This window comes from Anolis sagrei, chromosome Y (assembly GCF_037176765.1).
Source record: "Anolis sagrei isolate rAnoSag1 chromosome Y, rAnoSag1.mat, whole genome shotgun sequence".
In the NCBI taxonomy this organism is placed as follows: Eukaryota; Metazoa; Chordata; class Lepidosauria; order Squamata; family Dactyloidae; genus Anolis; species Anolis sagrei.
Window position 1 is genome coordinate 33,628,510 of NC_090035.1, and position 21,153 is coordinate 33,649,662.

Here is a 21,153-nt window from a genome sequence, read left to right on the forward strand (position 1 = left end):
TTCTAACTGAATTTATTTATTTATTTATTTATTTATTTATCGCATTTCTACCCCACCTTTCTTACCCTGGAGGGGTCTCAAGGTGGCTTCACAAACAGGCATTCAAACACAATGTACATTTAAATAAATATTAAAATAGAATTTAAAAGTACATTAAAAACAATTAAAATATTTTAAAACAATACATTCAGAGTTAAACACATAATCCACAAGTGTAATCCGGCCATTCCAATGGTCATTGCACATTGTTCCAAGTCTATTGATTGCACAAGTTCTCTAAAGGCTTGGTCACAAAGCCACATTTTCACTCTCTTGCAGAAGGTCAGAAGGGAGGGGGGTTGATCTACTATCCCTGGGGAGTTCCACAGCTGAGGGGCCACCACTGAGAAGGCCCTCAGAAGTTGTCAGAAGTAGATCAGCAAGTAAAACTTTCCAGGCCTAGATGGAAGAGCTGCCTGGACACTCTGCGTGCCCATCTTCCAGGTTGTTGAAGAAAACAAATCTTGGTGTCTTGGTTTTTAGGCCTGTACCTCGGGGTATTTGGGGTGCTGATTCAGAAAATTGCATTGGATGGACCACATCAGCTCCAGTTTCTTAGATATGAATATCATGATTTTCTGTGAGTAAGTTGATGGCAACTGGTATATGACATATGTTTCAAAAACTAGAGCTGATAGGGGGAAACTGGAATCAGCATGTCAAATATACCCAGACACAAGTGTAACTTTTGAGGCACAAAAATATGTGTTTAGCTCGTGATCTCAGCTCATCACTAGCTGAGTGCAAATTTCAATGGCAACTGGGTGCAAATTTCAATGGCAACTTCATTTCTGCACAAACACAAAACAATCTATGCGTAATGTCAAAGTGTATTATCAAAAAAGCATATAATATTCCATTTACCAAAATCCCCAGCACATAGCTCAATTCAGTGGTACACAGAAATCAAAAGGAGCAACCGCTCTCAAACGTAACAGTTCTAGGTCTGGATAAGGATTCCACTGTATATAGGCTTCAGGGATACATTCAATGAGAAAAGTCATATAAACAAAGTAAGCATTGAGTCATGAGGCTATATGTAAACTGAAAACAATAATGAGGATTAAGTGCCACTCTCAAAACAATCTTCATGGAAAAGATCCAACTCAAGTCCAGTGAAAAATGGAGCACTGCTTCTCAAAATAAGTTTTCAAAGGAAAGTCCCAATGGCATTCAACAGGGGTGCCCGGGTATTTTTGTACCCTGTTTTGGGGAAAGCAATCCTCTTCCTCAGGAGTTGATAAATTCAGCAACTCTAGGCTTTTATCTATAACAAAACATAACATCACATAGAGTAACAAGTATTTTCCAGTACAATTACAGTAGTAAAGATAATGGATACATCAAACATATAACATATACATCATGCCAGGTAGCTTATGCAAAAAGTGACTCTGCTTGAAGTAAATTCACACTGCGAGTAATTCTGAAGGATCATCCATAGGTTTATAAAAAGTAATTAGAAACTTAAAGGAAACAGCTAAAATTAAGTGACTCATTAAGTCCTTGAGGGGAAACATTTCCCTTTGGGATAATAGTTCTTCCAAATTCATATGGGGTTTTGGTGTGATGCATTCCAGAGCACAAAATTTAAGAGAATTGGATGAATGTTTGTATTGTGTAAAGTGTGAATATAGAAGGGACTCCATAGATAAACATTTTATTCTAGATTTATGTTCAGAAATTCTAATTCTCAGAGGTCTGGTGGTTTTTCCAATATACCACAAACCACAGTCACATGTTAGAAGGTAGATAAGATTACTGCTATTACAAGTGGAAAAATGTTTGAGCGTGGTGCCCACTTTGTTCCTATAGTTGTGTACCTCCTTAGTTTTCCATCATTGCAGACAACATTTACAGCGTCCACAGGGGTAATGGCCTTTCAAAGTGCTTTTAGGTGTAGTAGTAGAAGTGGTTAAATCTATATGAATTAACAAGTCTCTTATATTTTTAGTACGCCTATTACCGAAAATGGATGGTTTTTGGCAACCTGGAATATCTTGAAGAAGATGCCAGTGCTTTTTGATGATTCGGGTACTCTGTATGGAATAGTGCGATAGTTCTTGTGTCCAAATAATTTGATTTTTTTATGGGTTTAGGGCATTCTTTCAGTAAGGTAGTCCTATCTATTTTATCAGCTTTGGTTAATGCTTTTCTTATTACATGTTTGGGGTGGCCTCTATTTCTGAACTCATGGCTTAAAGTGACACTTTCCTGAATAAACTGTTCTTTGGTGCTTGAGTTACGTTTAAGTCTGAGGAGCTGTGAAAATAGAAGATTGGTTTTTAAACTAAAGTGGTGGAAGCTGTTGTAATGAAGATAAGAATTTTTATCTGTGGGTTTAGTAAAGTTCTTGACCAAAAGTTTATTGTGAACTTTATAGACTGTAACATCCAGAAAATTAATATGTGATAGGTTGAGATGGCTGGTGAACTTAATAGACGTATGTATGATGTTGACCCAATTAGAGAACCCTACTGCGGCCTCGGTTGATTTAAATACCATGAATATGTCGTCAATGAATCATCTGTAATATATAATATTGGTGTGATACATATTTAAAGATGGATTTAATAATACAGTCTTCTCTAAATTTGCCATAAATAAATTGGCAACAGAGGGGGCCAATGGACTGCCCATTGCCACACCAAAGATCTGAAAGTAAAATTGATTTTGAAAACGGAAATAATTTTTCTCCAAAACTATATCTACCAGGTCCATAAGGAAATGTGTGGGTGGGTGTAACTTGGTTCTGTTATGGAGCACATTCTCTATGGTAGTACGGGCCCCATCTAATGGAATGTTGGTATACAGTGAAGTGACGTCAATAGTTACTAAAACACTATCCTGCTCTATTTTGAGATTTTCTATAACATTAATGAAGTGCTTTGTGTCTTTGATATAGGAGTCACAGAGAGGGACAAAGGGTTGGCAAAAAGAGTCCAGATACTTAGCAACTGGTTCCAGCACTGAAGATGAACCTGAAATAATGGGTTGGCCTGGGGGGGGGGGGGGATAACACCTTTGTGGATCTTTGGTAAAGTATAGAAGATGGGTATTCTAGGAAATTCTTTCTGTAGATATTTAAATGTGGAAGAAGAGATAAATCCCAAGGATAATCCCTCTTGGCACACAACCCTGATAAGGGACTGTATGTGTTCAGTGGGGTCTGAAGCAACAGGTTTATAAAATTTACTATTAGATAACTGGAGGTTGATTTCCTTAATGTAATCTTTTTTTCTGAGTAACACTATGGCTCCCCCTTTGTCTGCTGGTTTCCAGACTACCTCTTTAAGGTTACTCAGTTTGTCCAAAGTGGTTCTTTCAATGTCTTTCAATGTCAGACAAATTAGAATGGAATTGAGCTATGTGCTGGGGATTTTGGAAAATGGATAAAATGGAATATTATATGCTGGGTAAATGGAATATTATATGCTTTTTTGATAATACACTTTGACATTACGCATAGATTGTTTTGTGTTTGTGCTGATATCTTACAAGTACTCTGGGATATTGTGTAGTAACTTCATTTCTGCAGCAGCTTTGCCACAGAGCCTGCCAGCTCCCATCACACTTCTGGAGCTGCTCCATTGCAAAACGGCTGTAGAAATGGAGTTGGTGCCAAAAAAAAAATCCGCCGGTGGCAACACGGTTAGCTTCTTGTGGTTGCATTGCCCTCCATGGTGCAAGCCGGCCAATGAACACTTCACCCTCCATGTAATAAATTAGGGGGGGGGGGGGTAACCAGGATGGTGCAGTGTATGGGTAAGGGGTTCCCACGCTCCTGGACATGTACCGCCAGAATCACCATGATCTATGGAGATTCCAGCGACACGCCTGAAGAGGTCCCTAGAAAGATTCCTCTGCACATTGCATTCCCTATATAACTGCTTAGTATTTGAACTTCCATATTTATGTTATGGGTGTGAACAACCACAAGTCTCGTGCTATGTCAATGACTAATAGTTTATTATAGAATGACCCTTCATGAAACATATTTATTAGTTCATTTATATTCCGTCCTTCTCAACCCCGCAGGGGACTCAGGGTGGCTTACACAAAAAGCACAATTCGATGCCACTTTTACATAATAAAACAAAACAAAACATATACTTAAAAATCAGTAGTTAAAACACATCATCTTTAAAACAGTTACATTAAAAACCACACAGTCCAAAAGTATATTCCAGGAGCCATTCTATAAATTGCACTATTCCACAATCACTTATTTTGCAGATCACTTATTGATTGCAGATTACTGTCCAAAGGCTTGGTTCCACAACCATGTCTTCACTTTTTTTCTGAAGGACAGGAGGGAGGGAGCTGATCTAATTTCTCTGTGGAGGGAGTTCCATAGCCAAGACAACACCACTGAGAAGACCCTGTCTCTCATCCCCACCAAGCATCTCTGCAAAGAAGGTGGGACCGAGAACAGGGCCTCCCCAGAAGATCTTAACCTCTGAGATGGTTCATAGAGAGAGATACGTTCAGACAGGTAAGCTGGGCCATAGCCATGAAAGTTGTCAGACAATCACAGAAACCTTGTGCCTGATAAAATTAGACACAGTAGTTTTTAAAGTGTCACTTTTTCAACAATAGATATGTCTTTCTCCCAGTGAATAGCTATTGTCATGAGTGGGTTAGATACATGAACTGTCTAAATACAAACAATGTATCAGGTGTCCATGATTTAAGCTAATACTCCAGAAGACAAGAGCAGAATTCAAAACAAACTTAACAAATTAGAGAGATGGGCCAAAACTAACAAAATGAAATTCAGCAGGGACAAATGCAAAATACTCCACTTAGCAAAAAATAAAATAAAAATGAAATGCAAAGATACAGAATGGGGGATGTCTGGCTTAACAGCAGTATGTGTGAAAAAGATCTTTGGGACCTCATGGGGAACAAGTTAAAGATGAACCAACAATGTCATGTGGCAGTTAAAAAGGCCAATGGGATTTTGGCCCCCATAAATAGGAGTCTAGGGTCTAGATCCAGGGAAGTCATGCTACCCCTCTATTCTGACTTGGTTAGACCACACCTGGAATTGCACTGTGTCCAATTCTTGGCACCGCAATTAAAGGGAGATGTTGACAAGAGGATGGCGACTAAAATGATGTTTCCAGAGGATGGCGACTAAAATGATCAAAGGTCTGGCGAACAAACCGTAAGAGAAGTGGCTTAAAGAGCTGGACATGTTTAGCCTGCAGAAGAGAAGGCTAAGAGGAGACATGAGAGCCATGTGAGAGGAAGTCATAGGGAGGAGTGAACAGGCTTGTTTTCTGCTGCCCTGGAGACTGGGATGCAAAACGATGGCTTCAAACTACAGGAAAGGAAATTCCACCTGAACATTTGGAAGAACTTCTAACTGTGAGAGCTGTCCAGCAGTGGAACTCTTTGCCCCAGAGTGTGGTGAAGGCTCCTTCTTTGAAGGCTTTTAAACAGAGGCTGGATGGCTATTTGTGGGGGTGCTTTGAATGTGATTTTCCTGCTTCTTGGCAGGGGATTGGACTGGATGGCTCATGGGGTCTCTTCCAACTCTTTGATTCTATAACTTGCACATTCCATCTGAAATGAAGTGCTGCTAAGTCCAGAAAAGGACATGTCAAGCATCCAGGACATTTACACCTTGCTGGATTTCTCTCTCTCTTTTATTATCATTTTCACTCACACACATACCAAGCAGTCTGCTCTTCCCTAGCATATCAATGGATTTGGAAGATGACGTGAAACAGCTAACTGTTTTAATGTATCTATAATTGTTTTTAAAGTGATTAATTGTATATTATGCTTGTCTTATTGTTTGGCACCGAATGGTGCCTGTTGGTAGCCAACCTGAGTCCCTCTTCGGAGGCAAGAAGGACAGGATAGAAATGCTCCTAATAAATAAGTAAAGAATAAGTATCTGCACCATTTGCAATAAATCATTGCTCCATCTAGATTACAGTGTGCTCCTCTCTCCCACATGCTTAACACCAGCTTCAGGCACTGCCACTTACAAATACAAATACAATTTGTTGTGACTATATCCACAATTGCACCCAGTCTCAGATGTACGCAGGTGTGCACATGTGCATACTTACGTAGTCTTTTAGGTACCCAGCAGCAGCTGCACTCTGTCCTTTTTGTTAACACAGCCTTGTTAACCTCACTTGCAAAAATATCTAGTTCTAGCTGTATACACATTTTTACTGCTGCGGTGGTCTTAGGCTTTTAAACACCATCTTGGGCAGCTCTTAGTGGAAGAAAGGAATTAAGCTTTTGATAAACAAATCCATGACAGTGATAAAGCTCAACTTGGCTGATTTCGTGAACAGTTGAGAATTTGAGAAGCCATGTTGGCTCATTCTAAAGGCCTGTCTGATCCAGCAGCATTTTCCTATAATGACCTGTGAGATGTTCAAAAGCAGGACATGAAGACCTCTCACTTGCACTCTCCAGCAAATGAAGAAAGTGGCTTCCTTCAGACTGATCCACCCTACAGGGTTGTTATGACTGCATGAGATCAGCTCAAATCAGATGTACACAGGAAAAAAACTTTTGGGATAAAATAATGGAATCTGAAAAAAGTTGATAACAATGATATATATATAAAAAAACTGCTAGTCAATGGAATTAAAAAAAGAAAAGAATTATATGAAAAGATGGAATGAGAATATAAGAAGGAATATAAGAGGAGAAGATGGGAGGAAATATGGAAAAGAAAGATAAAGTTTACATATGCAACAGACCTGAAAGAGAACTGGGTGAAGATCTCACAAAGATGGTACATGACTCCAAAAAAACTGGGAAAATTTTACAAAAATACGAGCACAAACTATTGGAAATGTACAGTAAAGGAAGGTTTCTATTATCACATGTGCTGGACATGTGAGAGAGCAAGGGAATATTGGAAGGGAATACAGAAAGAGACTGAAAAAAATGTTAAGAATACAAATCCCCTGAAACCAGAAATATTTTTATTAGGTATGTACGATACAAAATTAGAAAGAAATACAGACAAACTATTATTTTTGATCGTGATGGCAGCAAGAATGTGTTTTGCAAGAAGATGGAAACAAGAAGTACCAGAGGAAGATGAATGGTTGACAAAATATTAGAAATCAGAAACATGGATAGGCTTACCTACCTGATATCAAAGAATAAAGGAACAAGAACGATAGAAACAGACTGGAAACAAGTAATGGATTATTTGAGACAAAAGAAGAAAATGATCTTGACCTAAAAATTGATAAAGAATGAAGGGAAAGGAAGGAAGAAGGAAAGAAAAGAAGAGAAGATGAATGTGAAGAAGACATATAGAAGATACCAGGGAGCAAAAAATCTATCACTTCTCTATTTCTATCTCTTATATTTTTTTTCTTTTTCTTTTCTTTTCCATTTCTTATTATGATTTTATATAAACTTATATGATGGAAATTCTCAATAAAGATAATTAAAAAATGATTGCATGAGATCAGCTCAATGAATAGGAATTCTTGGAGGTGCAATGGGTCAAACCCTTATGTCAGCAGGATTGAAGACCAACAGGTCAGAGCTTCGAATCTGGGGAGAGCATGGATGAGCTCCCTCTGTCAACTCCAGCTCCCCATGCGGGGACATGAGAGAAGCCTCCCACATGGATAGTAAAACATCTAAACATCTGGGCATCCCTTGGGCAATGTCCTTGCAGATGGCCAATTCTCTCACACCAGAAGCGAGTTGCAGTTTCTCAAGTCACTTCTGACATTATTATTATTATTATTATTATTATTATTATTATTATTACTTTATTTGTACCCCGCTAGCATCTCCCGAAGGACTCGATGTGGCTTACATAGGCCAAGGCCTCAAAACACAACACAACACATGAAAAAAGCTCAATAAATATGACTGGAATAATAGTGTAATCCATCTTCTTGATAAAGGAAATATAGAATTTAGTGTCCAAGAGACTGAATGAATTACAAGTCAGTACATCATCAGTTTTTAATTTCACATCTGAAAAAATGACTATGTAGCCAAAGCTGTGCCACTGCCCCTCAGCCTAACAATTCCACTGTATTGCATATGCAATAGTCAAAACACTTCACTTCTATTTGCATGCTGCTGTAATTACAACACCCCTTTTTAAGTCAAGTGAAAATGCTCTGTTGCTCAGGGGATTGCAAACAAAAAAAGGGATGCATGTGGGAATACATCCAACAGCACATTGCTCTCATTTTACAACACAACCTATTAATGTATTGTGTCTCTCCTTCTCAGACATGATTTAACAAGGCACTTAACAATTGCGAGGCAATATTTTCAGTGATAGATTTTTGGGGTGCTATTAAGCATGTCAGCCCATAAAACTCCCTTTTGTTTCTTCTACAGATCTTGTTAAAGCTAACTGGAACTCAATGAGACTAAAGTAGATTGGTATGCCCTATGTTGATTTTTGGCAGGAGAGCTTCAATTTAGATGTTTCTACTCACCTCATTTGTACTCTCACAGATGTTCATACACACATACAGACAGTCCCCCAGTTACAAACATCTGACTAAGAAACAGCTCCTAGTTAAGAACAGGAGTGAGACAACAGGAAGAGAGAAATCTACCCCTCGGAAGGGAAATTCACTCCTGACAGAGTTATCATGGAAAAAAGTGCCTCCACTGATGCTTGATCACCAACCATTGTTTCCAAAACAAGCCATTCTTTTTTCAAAATCCGATTCTCACAGGGACAGAAAGTGTGGTGACATTTTCTGAACAAGAGCACAGTCAGCAAAGCAAACACCACAGGGGTACTAACTCTTCACTATGCTCTCCAAAATGTGTGTGTAATATATATATATATATATATATATATATATATATATATATATATGTTACGTTGGTTCAACGGGACAGCAAAACTCAAAAAAAACCCAACGAAACTTAACCAAAATTCCCATGCCCATAACACAACCCACAGGTACAAACATATCTACTCAAAATGAAAAACAACACAACAACACACTCACAAAACGGCAAAACAACAAAACTCCACAACCCCCCAACGAAACTTAACCAAAATTCCCATGCCCATAACACAACCCACAAGGTACAAACATATCTACTCAAAATGAAAAACAACACAACAACACACTCACAAAACGGCAAAACAACAAAACTCCACAACCCCCCAATGAAACTTAACCAAAATTCCCATGCCCATAACACAATCCACAAGGTACAAACATATCTACTCAAAATGAAAAACAACACAACAACACACTCACAAAATGGCAAAACAACAAAACTAAAAAAAACCCCAACGAAACTTAACCAAAATTCCCATGCCCATAACACAACCAACAAAGTACAAACATATCTACTCAAAATGAAAAACAACACAACAACACACTCACAATATGGCAAAACAACTGAGCATGCGCATTGGCGCCCAGCTGCAAGTTCCCTGGGCGCGCACACAGCCTTCCGGCCAAAGTTCCCTCTGCATAAGCCATGCCCACTCCAAGCACCGGCACGCCGCTTCCCGCACACACACACCCCCTGCCGCATGCACACACACAACCCCACACTCCATCACTCCCACCACCGCCGCACACACACACACGCAACCCCACGCTCCATCACTCCCCCGGCAGCCGCACACACACATGCAACCCCATGCTCCATCACTCCCCCCGCTGCTGCACACACACACGGAACCCCACTCCCCCCGCTGCCACACACACACGCAACCCCACGCTCCATCACTCCCCCCGCCACCGCACACACAACGCAACCCCATGCTCCATCACTCCCCTCGCCGCCGCACACACACACGCAACCCCATGCTCCATCACTCCTCCACCGCCGCACACACACACGCAACCCCACTCCCCCCGCCGCCGCACACACATGCAACCCCACGCTCCATCACTCCCCCCGCCACCACACACACACACACAATCCCTCTCCCCCTGCCGCCGCGCACACAAACGCAACCCCATGCTCCATCACTCCCCTGCCCCAATCTTACCTCCTTTTACTTCACGCCACCTCCAAACCCCACCCCGCCCCTTCCCGCCCTGTCAAAATCCAGGAAAGACAGGAAGGAAGGAAAGAAGGAAGAAAGAGAAAAGGAGGTAAAGAAAAAGGGGGAAGGAAGGAAAGTTAGAGAAAGAAGGAAGAAGAAAAGGAAAGAAAAGGAAAGATGGAAGGAAAGAAAAGAGAGACAGCAGAAGAGAAAGAAAAAGGGGGAAGGAAGGAAAGAGGTAGAGAAGGAAGAAATGAGATAGAGGAAGGGAAAGAAAAAGGGGGAAGGAAGGAAGGAAGGAGAGAAGGAAAGAAAAAAGGGAATGAAGGAAGGAAAGAGGGAGTGAAGGAAGGGTGAAGATGTAGAGAAAGAGGGAGGGAAGAAAAGAAGGAAAGAGAGAAGGAAGAAAAGAGACCAGAAGAGAAAGAAAAAGGGGGAAGGAAGGAAAGAGAGAGAGAAGGAAGAGGAGAAGGAAAGATGGGAGGGAGGGAAGGAAGGAAGGAAGGAAGGAAGGAAGGAAGGAAGGAAGGGAGGAGGGAAAGTAGGAGAGAAAGAGGGAAGGTTGGCCACAGCAACACGGGCGGGTAAAGGTTGTTATTTCTATTATTATTATGCTATTATTCCTATTAGACCCTGGGGGAATGGGAGAGGTGTCAGGTCCCAGAGGCAATGCATTGCATTATTGTTATTGTTATGATGGTGGTGAAATAAAAAGAAATAAAAAGTGAAAGAAGGAAGCAAACAGGGAGGGAAGAAAGGCAAAGGAAGAAAGGGGGAGGGAATGAAGGAAAGAGAGAAGGATGAAACCAAGGAGCGAAAGAAGGAAAGAAAGAAAGAAGTAGAGACGGAAGAAAGGAGAGAAAGGGGGAGGAAAAGGGGGAAGGAATAGGTAGGTACCTCTCTTTCATAATAGTCCAGATATCTACCTCAACTTTGGTAAGTTTTACTATAGGCCACAGCAACGCGTGGCAGGGCACAGCTAGTGTGTGTGTGTGTGTGTGTATATATATATACACATACATACAATGGTTGGTGATCAAGCATCAGTGGAGGCACTTTTTTCCTTGATAACTCTGTCAGGAGTGAATTTCCCTTCCGAGGGGTAGATTTCTCTCTTCCTGTTGTCTCACTCCTGTTCTTAACTAGGAGCTGTTTCTTAGTCAGATGTTTGTAACTGGGGGACTGTCTGTATGTGTGTATGAACATCTGTGAGAGTACAAATGAGGTGAGTAGAAACATCTAAATTGAAGCTCTCCTGCCAAAAATCAACATAGGGCATACCAATCTACTTTAGTCTAATGGAGTTCCAGTTCCACTCCATATATATACATATACATATACATATACATATACATATACATATACGTATACGTATACGTATACATATACATATACATATATATATGCTTAAGGGCATCTTTAGGCGGTCAAAAATGAAGAAACCACTGGACGAAATCTCACCAAATTTGCCCTGCTCATATCTCTTCCCCCAAGGTATGACCAACAACCCTCAAAACACCAATAAGCAACAACACAAATGCACAATACCCGAAAAGCACGGAACATGCGCAGAGGCCTCGGGAGGAATACGATGAGGAGGAAGGACTCCATTTCCCAGCTTCCCCCGCACCCAACTGGCCCTCCGCATGCGCACTGCCACCTGCCTCCCTCCCTCTACCCCATCAGTCCCGCTGCTGCCTCAGATACACAAACAGAAAAAGACCAGGACACATTGTGAGCGCCCACCAGCCTGATGTAAGCACTAACGGCCGGGGAGGGCATGGAAGCTGCGGGGGGCCGCCGAGGGCAACTAAAACAACACGAGACAGGAAGCCCACTGTCTTCTCCTAAGCCGGGGCCTTGATTTCTCCCGCGGCCCGACGTCCCTCTTGCCTTCGGCAGCCTCCAAACCTGCCTGGTGGGAGGTGGGTCTCGCCCAACTGGTTCTCCTGCCCGCTGCTTTTTCATTTTTATAACAATGTACTCCTCATTTCTACTCCTCAATTACTCCTCATTTCATTTCACTTGCCACACTGAACTCCCATGACCAACAGATAATACTGCAAGGGTTTGGTGGGCATTGACCTTTTGTTTCGGCATTGTAGTACACCTATATCCAGAGAGCACTGTGGACTAGAGCAATGATGGATCTGGACCACACTTGGCACGAATATCCAAACAGATGGACTTTGGGGGAAATACACCTTAACATTTGGGAGTTGTAGTTGCTGGGATTTATAGTTCACCCACAATCAAAGAGCATTCTGAACTCCATCAATGATGGAATTGAACCAAATTTGGCACACAGAACTCCCATTACCAACAGGAAATACTGGAAGGGTTTGGTGGGCATTGACCTTGAGTTGTAGTTCACCTCCATCCAGAGAACACCGTGGACTCAAACAATGATGGATCTGGACCAAACTTGCCACAAGCACTCAGCATACCCAAATATGAACAGAGATGGAGTTTGGGGGAAATAGACCTTGACCTTTGGGAGTTGTAGTCACTGGGATTCACTGCTCACCTACAATTAAAGAGCATTCTGAACCCCACGAATGACAGAATTGGGGCAAACTTCCCACACAGAACCCCTATGACCATCAGAAAATACTTAAGCCCATCCAATCCAACTCCCTTCATCAGGGCAAGAAAACGTAATCACAGTCCTCCTGACAAAGAGCCATCCACCCATAGATAGATAGATAGATAGATAGATAGATAGATAGATAGATATGATTCACACACACACAGATATAGTATCATAGATTTGAAAGGGACCCCTAAAGAAGGACAATAATATGTTGCATGTTCCAGAGTAGGCAAACCAGACAATCTCCACATCAACACTGACAAAGAAACAGCAAGGTCAATTTCCCCCAAACCTCTTGTTCAGTTGCTGATCAAATCTCGTTTGCTATGTACCATACGAAAGGGTAGGAAATGGTTAAGGGAAAGGCAGTGGGCAGGGCTATGCAAATTCCACATCAATTGAGAAAAGAAACCTGAGATGTCCATTCTGGAGGAAAAACAGAATATCTAGGATGAAATTGTCCTTGGATAAAAGCATTCATTTGGTGGTGTGCAGTATGGTGTTTGGAGAGGACATTCATGGCGCCCACATTCATGGCGCCCACTGTAACCTGAAATGTCCTTGGAGGGAGGGCTTTTGGTGGCTCTTCAGCACTGTGTGTTATAGCTGTTTGTGGAGATGGGAGGCTGTCTGTGTAAGGGGACATCTCCCCCACATACACATTTTCACTTTTATTATGTTTATGTAGATAGATAGACACACACAGAGAGAAAGTGTACCAGTTCCAACTTACATACAAATCAAACTGAAGAACAAACCTACAGAACCTATCTTGTTCTTAATTTGGGAACTGCCTGTACCAGGATGCTGACTTCTTTGCCCCAAGTCTATCCTTAAATCTGGCATATAATCTGAAGGAGCTTCCTTTTAGTTTCATCTTTGAAACCTAACAGGTCTAGACCAGTCTGGATGAGAAGCTAGTTAGAAATTCCAGGTATGCCAGGCATCTCAAGCAGAGGGAAATAGAAGTATGTAGCATCATTTCAAGTAAAAAAAGAGAAAAGGACCTCTCCAGTGGTGTAGTAAAGCCTAGGCTTTCTAGTGTGGTGATGATACCATCTGTCACCTATACAGCTTCCATATCTCTTCTGAGGTTAGCTGCCAGCATTAGAGTCTTTGCGGAATTTTTCCTAACGGCAGTGTGTTATGGTGAGCTAACCCTGTTTTAATACAAGTCACTCTGCGGTGCCTTGAACTTGAAGAAGAAACCAAGACCAATTAGCTTTAAACAGACCTGATCATATGTTCCTGGTGGAGAACATACAGATCAGTTCGCCTGTCTACTATTTTGGACTCCTGGGTGGGGACTGCTATGACTCGAACCAGCACATCAGCATTTATAACTAGACCTTCCTCTTTTCTCTGTTGACTTCTGTGATGACCTTCTCCTTCAGGTGTATCCAGAGTTGCAGATAACCAATGCTGTTGAGGGCACCCAGCCAGTCACTATTGACAACTGGTGCAAAAAGGGGAGGCCCAAATGCAAAGGCCATCAGCACATCGTGGTGCCATATCAGTGTCTGGGTAAGTGCTGGATATGGAACAACCTGGGGGGAGGGCAGGAAGTGTAGCAGTGTCATTCCTCCTCAACACCATGAATTGTTAGCACCGTTTAAAATAAGAAGGAAGAGGAACCAGCACAATGTCATGGTTTCAGCATGGGATTACAACTCAGTGATTTGAACGTTGGTGTATGATTCTGGAGACCAGGGTTTGAATCCCCACTCTGCCATGGAAGCCCCACTGAGTGATCTTGGGCAAGTCACTCTCTCCAGACTCAGAAAGGCAAAGGCTGTTGGGTGAGTGGACTTATTAACAAAAGACCCTCCTCATAAATGTACAGCAGAGTAACTTATTAGCAGCAGTGTGACCCAGTACCAGTAGCCAAAAGTGACAAAAAGAATAAAAACACACAGATCATTGTTATATCTTCCTTAGGAGGCTATTCTTTGTAGTAAAATAATATGGTTGCACTATTTACAACAAGGTTTCCATAGTTAGATATAGTTCTTCACACTTCCTTTGTTGCTTCCATGCTAGGATTCTTCCACATGCAGAAAAAATAGCTTTGATCTTACAGAGCTCCCTCCCACAATGAACGTAGACAGGAGCTTCACCAATAGCTTTTTACACACAGCTTTACACACAAGGCCTGGAGCTTATCCCACCTAAGCTTCTCACACCAGGCCTTCTCACAGTCGGCCTTCACACAGACTAAGGCCTACCTCACACTGTGAGGCTTTCTCTCACAGACTAAGGCCTACCTCACACTATGAGGTCTTCCTTCACAGACTAAGGCCTACCTCACTGTGAGGCTTCTCACAGACTGAGACCTTTCTCCCACTGAGGTTTACCTCAGACTCACAGCTACTAAGTTACAGGCACACCTGCATGTAGAACTGCAGCTTTTGCTGAGTCATTGCATCCATTTAACCCGTTCAGTGCTTGAATCACATTTTTGTAATTAAAAAATACCTAGTTAATTTTTAACATTTCTGACAAAAGCAAACCACCTCTGAACGAATATTGCCATGAAAACATTAGGATAGGTTCAACATAGGGTCACCATAAGGTTTGCTACAAGTTCCCACCTTTTTGAAGATCTACTCAGCTAGCTTTGCAAGTTTGCTACAATCCTCAGCCAGTCTTTGTACAGCAGGTCTGCAAGTTTGCAACAATTCTTCCCACTTTTTGGAAGTCCTGCAGAATCAGAAATGATTTGAAGGCATACAACAACAAGAAGGAATTCCCAAGGAGGCCTGGAAAGCTGTGGTCAAGATCTTAGGGACTTTAATTTGTGGATTGCTGGAGAGTTCAATCACCTGGGTTGTTGTAGGTTTTTCCAGGCTATATGGCCATGTTCTGGAGGCAATTTTTCTCCTGACGTTTCGCCTGCATCTATGGCAAGCATCCTCAGAGGTAGTGAGGTCTGTTGGAAGTAGGAAAATTGGGTTTACATATCTGTGGAATGACCAGGGTAATGTTTCAGCTGATCGCCTTGATTTGCATTCAATGGCCTGGAAGCGCCTGGGGGGAATCTCTTGTTGAGAGTGAATTGATGTGCCTGATTGTTTACTCTCTGTTGTTTTGCTGTTGTAATTTTTGAGTTTTTTAATACTGGTAGCCAGATTTTGTTCATCTTCATGGTTTCCTCCTTTCTGTTGAAATTGTCCACATGCTTATGAATTTCAATGGCTTCTCTGTGTAGTCTGACATGGTGGTTGTGAGAGTGGTCCAGCACTTCTGTGTTCTCAAATAATATGCTGTGTCCAGGTTGGTTCATCAGGTGCTCTGCTATGGCTGATTTCTCTGGTTGGAGTAGTTTGCAGTGCCTTTCATGTTCCTTGATGCGTGTCTGGGCGCTGCGTTTGGTGGTCCCTATGTAGACTTGTCCACAGCTGCATGGTACACGGTAGACTCCTGCAGAGGTGAGAGGATCCCTCTTGTCCTTTGCTGAACGTAGCATTTGTTGGATTTTTTTGGTGGGTCTGTAAGTGGTTTGTAGGTTGTGTTTCCTCATCAGTTTCCCTCTGCAGTCAGTGGTTCCCTTGATGTATGGCAAGAACACTTTTCCTCTGGATGGATCTTCATCTTCGACAATACAGTTCAATCACCTGCCCTGCACTAGGGCACAATTTAGGCTAAGATTAGCCACAGTTGGGATTAAATCCCCCCATCCGGCTACAAGATTCACTAGGGCATTCTTAAGCTATGCCTCGCCTATCCTACTTTACAAGGTCATTGGAAACATTAAAATTGAAGAATCTCTATACACTAACCTGAATGTCTTGTAGAAGATGCATGCTAATGTAATGAACAAATGAAAATGATGCCTGCTTGCTTTTCTCTTCCACAGTGGGTGAGTTTGTGAGTGAAGCCCTCCTTGTGCCTGACAAGTGCAAATTCTTACATCAAGAGAAGATGGATTCATGTGAGACCTACTTGTATTGGCACAGTGTGGCCAAAGAGGTGAGGAGTCATGGTTCCATACACTTCAAACAAATTCCAATGGAGGGGGAGTGAATAATCTCATAAGCCTTTTTGGATAAACTTTTATGGAGAAAAATGAACATTAACTTTAGTTACTTAGGCAATCCCTCATTGTCTAAGTAAGATTGTCCTCCAAGTGTGGTGTCCTGGCAGTGGGTACGTTGGTGACTGTGGAGCCTTATTCTTGACTCACATGTTCTCCTGGAATCTGTTTCCAGGTGGAAGGCGGTCCCAGTCAGGGTTGGCTTGACATGCCTTCTTCTTGGCACATTTCTGTCTTTTACCCTCCATTGGTGCCTCTTCAAATTCTACAGCACTTCTGGTCACAGCTGACCTCCAGCTAGAGTGCTCAAGGGGCCAGGGCTTCCCTGTTCTTGGTGTCTATGCCAGAGTTTTTAAGGTTGGCTTTGAACCCATCTTTAAATCTCTTTTCTTGTCTTCCAACATTCGGTTTTCTGTTCTTGAGTTAGGAGTAGTGTGCAGGTACAGCTGTACCAGGAGCTCCTATTTTGTTTGCTTTGCACTGAATGTTTGTTGTAGTCCTAAGTTTCAGGGACTCTGCAGATAGGTGGCTTCTTTTGGCTGCAATCATAGGGCAAGCCACCTGTTAATTACAGTTAGGTTCCCTGGTCCCGCCCCCTTTTGGGGTTTTTGGAGGGAATAGGAGCCTTTTTGGTTCAGTCCACACAGGGAAGCCTTTCGTGCATGACATAATACCAAGAGCTCCCGTCTTCTACGGCTTGGCCAGAAGATATATAGCCTTACAGCTCCTTCGCTGAGGGACTTCAGTCAACCATCACTGAAACCTGAACTCCTTTTTCCCTGGAAGTCTACAAAGCTCTGCTTGATAAGGGTCACTCGCAGAAGCCAGAAGTAGTTGGTACCGGGTGTAGGGGCTCCACGTCAACAGAGGCAAAGACAGACTGCCTAGATTAGAAGTTAAGGATTTCCCCATTAGTTAAATTCTAGTTTATGAAGATAGTGCCTGTTCCCTGTGGACAAGATTGAGAGAGAGCCAATAGACTGTTAAGAAAGCCTTAAAGTACCTGTTTGTTTTCATTAATAAAGAACTTTGTTGAACCTTTAAGCAATCTAAAGACTGTTTTAAGGAAATCCAAAGGCCTTTAATCTGAGGCAGTCCCGGCATCCCGTTGGGCACACAGAATTTATGTCCTGTCTACAGTCTTATGCACAGGCCCAGCATGCGACAGCACAGTAGAAGACAGAAGCTGGTGGCTTCTGCCACCCTGGAGTAGAAAAAAGGACCTTTAGAGCTACAGAAAAGTGTTTAAGGGAGCCTGTACAAGCCATTTCCAGTCTTCTTTACCAGTATCCATCTGTTCGTGTCTGGGGAGTTTCGGCCATCTTGGAGAGGAGCCCATCTGTTCGTGTTTCTTCATTTTTGGCCATTTTGGAAGACACCCCATGTGACCAGAAGGGAAGGGCTGGCAGCCTCCTTCTTTGCTTCAAGCTCCACCTCCCTTGCAGAGAAACCTGAAAGTCTGCAAGGTTTGCTACAAGTTCCCACCTTTTTGAAGATCTACTCAGCTAGCTTTGCAAGTTTGCTACAATCCTCAGCCAGTCTTTGCACAGCAGGTCTGCAAGTTTGCAACAATTCTTCCCACTTTTTGGAAGTCCTGCAGAATTTGCTACTTTGCAAGTCTCTAGCCAGAAGCAAGCTTTTCCCGCCCTTTTGTAGCAAGCCCTGCTACAGCCTTGTGCAACCTTGCCTTTTCAAATTTCTGGGAAGGAGCCTTTGCAATTAACTGCCTTTGGCTTTTTGCAGCCTTACAGCAAGAGTTTAATGTGCATTTGAATTATTGTGTCTGCTGTGTCTATTCTGCCTTAAAGTGATAAGTTTTGAGTGTGCTACTAACTGCCTTGATATTTGTTTGCTCTATTTGTTGTTGTAATTGCATTTATATGCTGTTTGCTGCATCCTATTGAAATTGCATGGTTATATTGCTTGCCCTATCTGTAATATTTGCATTGATACACCGACTACTTTATTACTGCATTGCTATATCTCCTGCTCTTTGTGCTTATGGTTGCATTTTCATATTGTGTGTTCTTTTGACTGTTGGTTATTGATATACTGATTGTTTTACTTGTCAGTTTACCTGCATTGCTAAACTGTCTGGGCAATTTGCTGTCATGGCTCACACCTAGAATTCCCCAAAGTCTGAAGGTAAAGTCTATAGTTTCCGTTCCCAGAATTCCCGGCACCCATCCCAGAAAGCCTTAGATGCACTTCTGCAGGAGGAATCTCTGCTTACAGATAGATTTGAAAGTGTGTGGCTTTCTATTGTCAACCTCAATAGCCAGTTACAGCGTTCTGAGGATTTAGAGAAATCTCAGGATATCAGAACAGATCCTAAGGTTATGATTAATAAGTGGAGAGGTTTAGTTGATGACATCACTCAGTTGCTTAGTAAAATGAACAGCCAGGATGCAGATTTTAGGGCAATTCAGTTTTTGAACAGTGTTAAGCGTAGGGAAGTTAGCTATGCTCATTTGTTTCATGCAGCTGACTTTGGTCCCTCCCCCAGAAGGGACAAAGAAGGTCAAGCTTCGCCCACTGGTAATGTGATCCCTGAGCTCCTTAAGCATTCCCCAAAGGCTTTAAGTGCGCAGAGCAGTCAGAGAGGTGCTTCTGCACACAGTAAGCACAGTCACCTCAGCAGGAAGTCAACAGCAGACATGATTCTGCACCAGGGTCTTCCATCTCCAGAAGCAGCTCCTCATCGATGCCAGCCTTTTACAACAAGGAAGCCAGGCATCTGAAAATGCAGGAAAAAATTCTGGAGGCCGAAGCTGAGGCTGCAGCTATGGATCTAGGCCTGGACTTTGAGCGGGCTCAAATAGAGTTAGAGACAAAGCAGAAGTTGTCGCAAGCCGAGTTAGAGACAAAGCAGAAGTTGTTGCAAGTCGAGTTAGAAGCAAAGTTGAAGTTGTCACGCATCCAACAGGAGGCAGCACAGAAAAGGGTCCGTGCTAACATCCTGGCGAAGACACTGCAAGGAGAGTTGTCTCAAGAAAATGTCAACCTTTTGCCAACCCCTCCAACCATGCCTCTTCTGCCAGCCCACGTTGGTTTCCAAGACAGCAAGCTGGTGCATGCGACAGCAACATCGTATCATGCAGGCAGGCCGAGCAATTCAGGGCTAGGAGCCGACAGCCACCAACTCGGGCACCAAAGCCCAGCCTGGAATCCAGGGTTTCGCCCATTCCTGAGGCCACAGGTGTCCCCTGGAATGAACCTTCTAGATTCCAGAAGAACTTCACCTTTACCCCTGACCAAATATCCCATCCGTTTCTGCAAACTCCTCAGTCGCAGTTTGAGACTTTGTTCAGGAACCCGAAGAAGGATTTGAAGGACAAAGGTGTGGAAAAATTCTCTGACCTGCCAGAAGATTTCCTCCTTTGGAAAAATACTTTTCAGTGTGCCATACAGAGTTTAAGGCTCACCTCTGAGGAGCAATTGACTCTTATGATCGCCTGGCTCGGTCCAATATCAGCTCAGCAGGTGAGAAGGATTTTCTCGGCTCTCATCAACCAACCAGATAGAGCATTGGACACTCCATGGACAAGGCTTGATCAGTGCTACGGGTCCAGCACCCAGATTGAAGCCTCACTGATGGACAGACTTCATAAGTTTCCAGTGCTCAAACCTAAGGACTTTAAACAGCTTTGGGACCTGTCAGACTTATTGATTGAGCTCCAGTCAGCCAAGGGAAACCCACAGCTTCCAGGGTTTGCCTGCCTGGACCAACACTTGTCCCAAACTGCCATCACTCAGAAACTGCCATACTCCTTACAAGAAGAGTGGGGCAGAGAAGTCTTCAGATTCAAGCAGGCCAATCATCAGGTCTACCCACTGTTCACCCATCTTGTGGATTTTGTTACAAATGCCGCCATGCAACTCAACGATCCAAAGACAGGATTTCAACTCTTTATGGAACTCCAAGGACGGACAGGCCCATCAAAGATCCTAAGAAACCTGCAAAGGACAGTGGTGCTAAGAGAAACATCGCCGTCAAGTCCACGGAGACCAATTCTTCTCCACCTGACACCAAGATGACGCCTAAGGATGTTTTGTGCCCACTGCATGCAAAACCCCACAGTTTGGCCGACTGCAGGGAGTTTGCCAAGAAGCCTCACGCAGACAAGGTCAAGATCCTCAAGTCCAGGATCTGCTTCAGGTGCTGCGGTGCAACTTCCCACCGGCCAAAGTCATGCAAAGAAAAGATAAAGTGCGAGGTGTGCCAATCCGAAAAGCATTGCTCAGCTATGCATGACAAGGATTTTGTGCCCTCCAAGGTCAAAAGTGGAGCCATCAGTCAACGCTCCCCAGAAGTTTTGGCTGGTCCTTCATTGGGCCCTGAGGCACCCTCTGTGGCCTGCACATAGCTGTGTGGCAGCCCAAAGAAAACCAGGATTTGCCATCCCATTTGTTTGGCAGAGGTCTTTCCTGCCAGCAAGCCTTAGATGAAGAAGAAAATGTATGTGGCCCTTGACAACCAAAGCAACGGTTCCCTGGCCA

The 21,153-nt window shown here is 42.9% G+C and overlaps 1 protein-coding gene across 7 annotated transcripts in view; it reads left to right on the plus strand.

Annotated features, from left to right (window-relative positions):
• Window positions 1-21,153, plus strand: part of LOC137095060 (amyloid beta precursor like protein 1-like) — a 129,306-nt gene that overhangs the window by 37,348 nt on the left and 70,805 nt on the right. For all 7 annotated transcript variants that reach the window (XR_010908775.1, XM_067461257.1, XM_067461259.1 and 4 more), the window contains 2 exons: window positions 14,015-14,144; window positions 16,477-16,589. Coding sequence is in view for 6 of the 7 variants with exons in the window: in XM_067461257.1 (XP_067317358.1) it covers window positions 14,015-14,144; window positions 16,477-16,589 (243 nt within the window). In the remaining variant the exon portion in view is untranslated. The remainder of the gene's footprint in view (window positions 1-14,014; window positions 14,145-16,476; window positions 16,590-21,153) is intronic.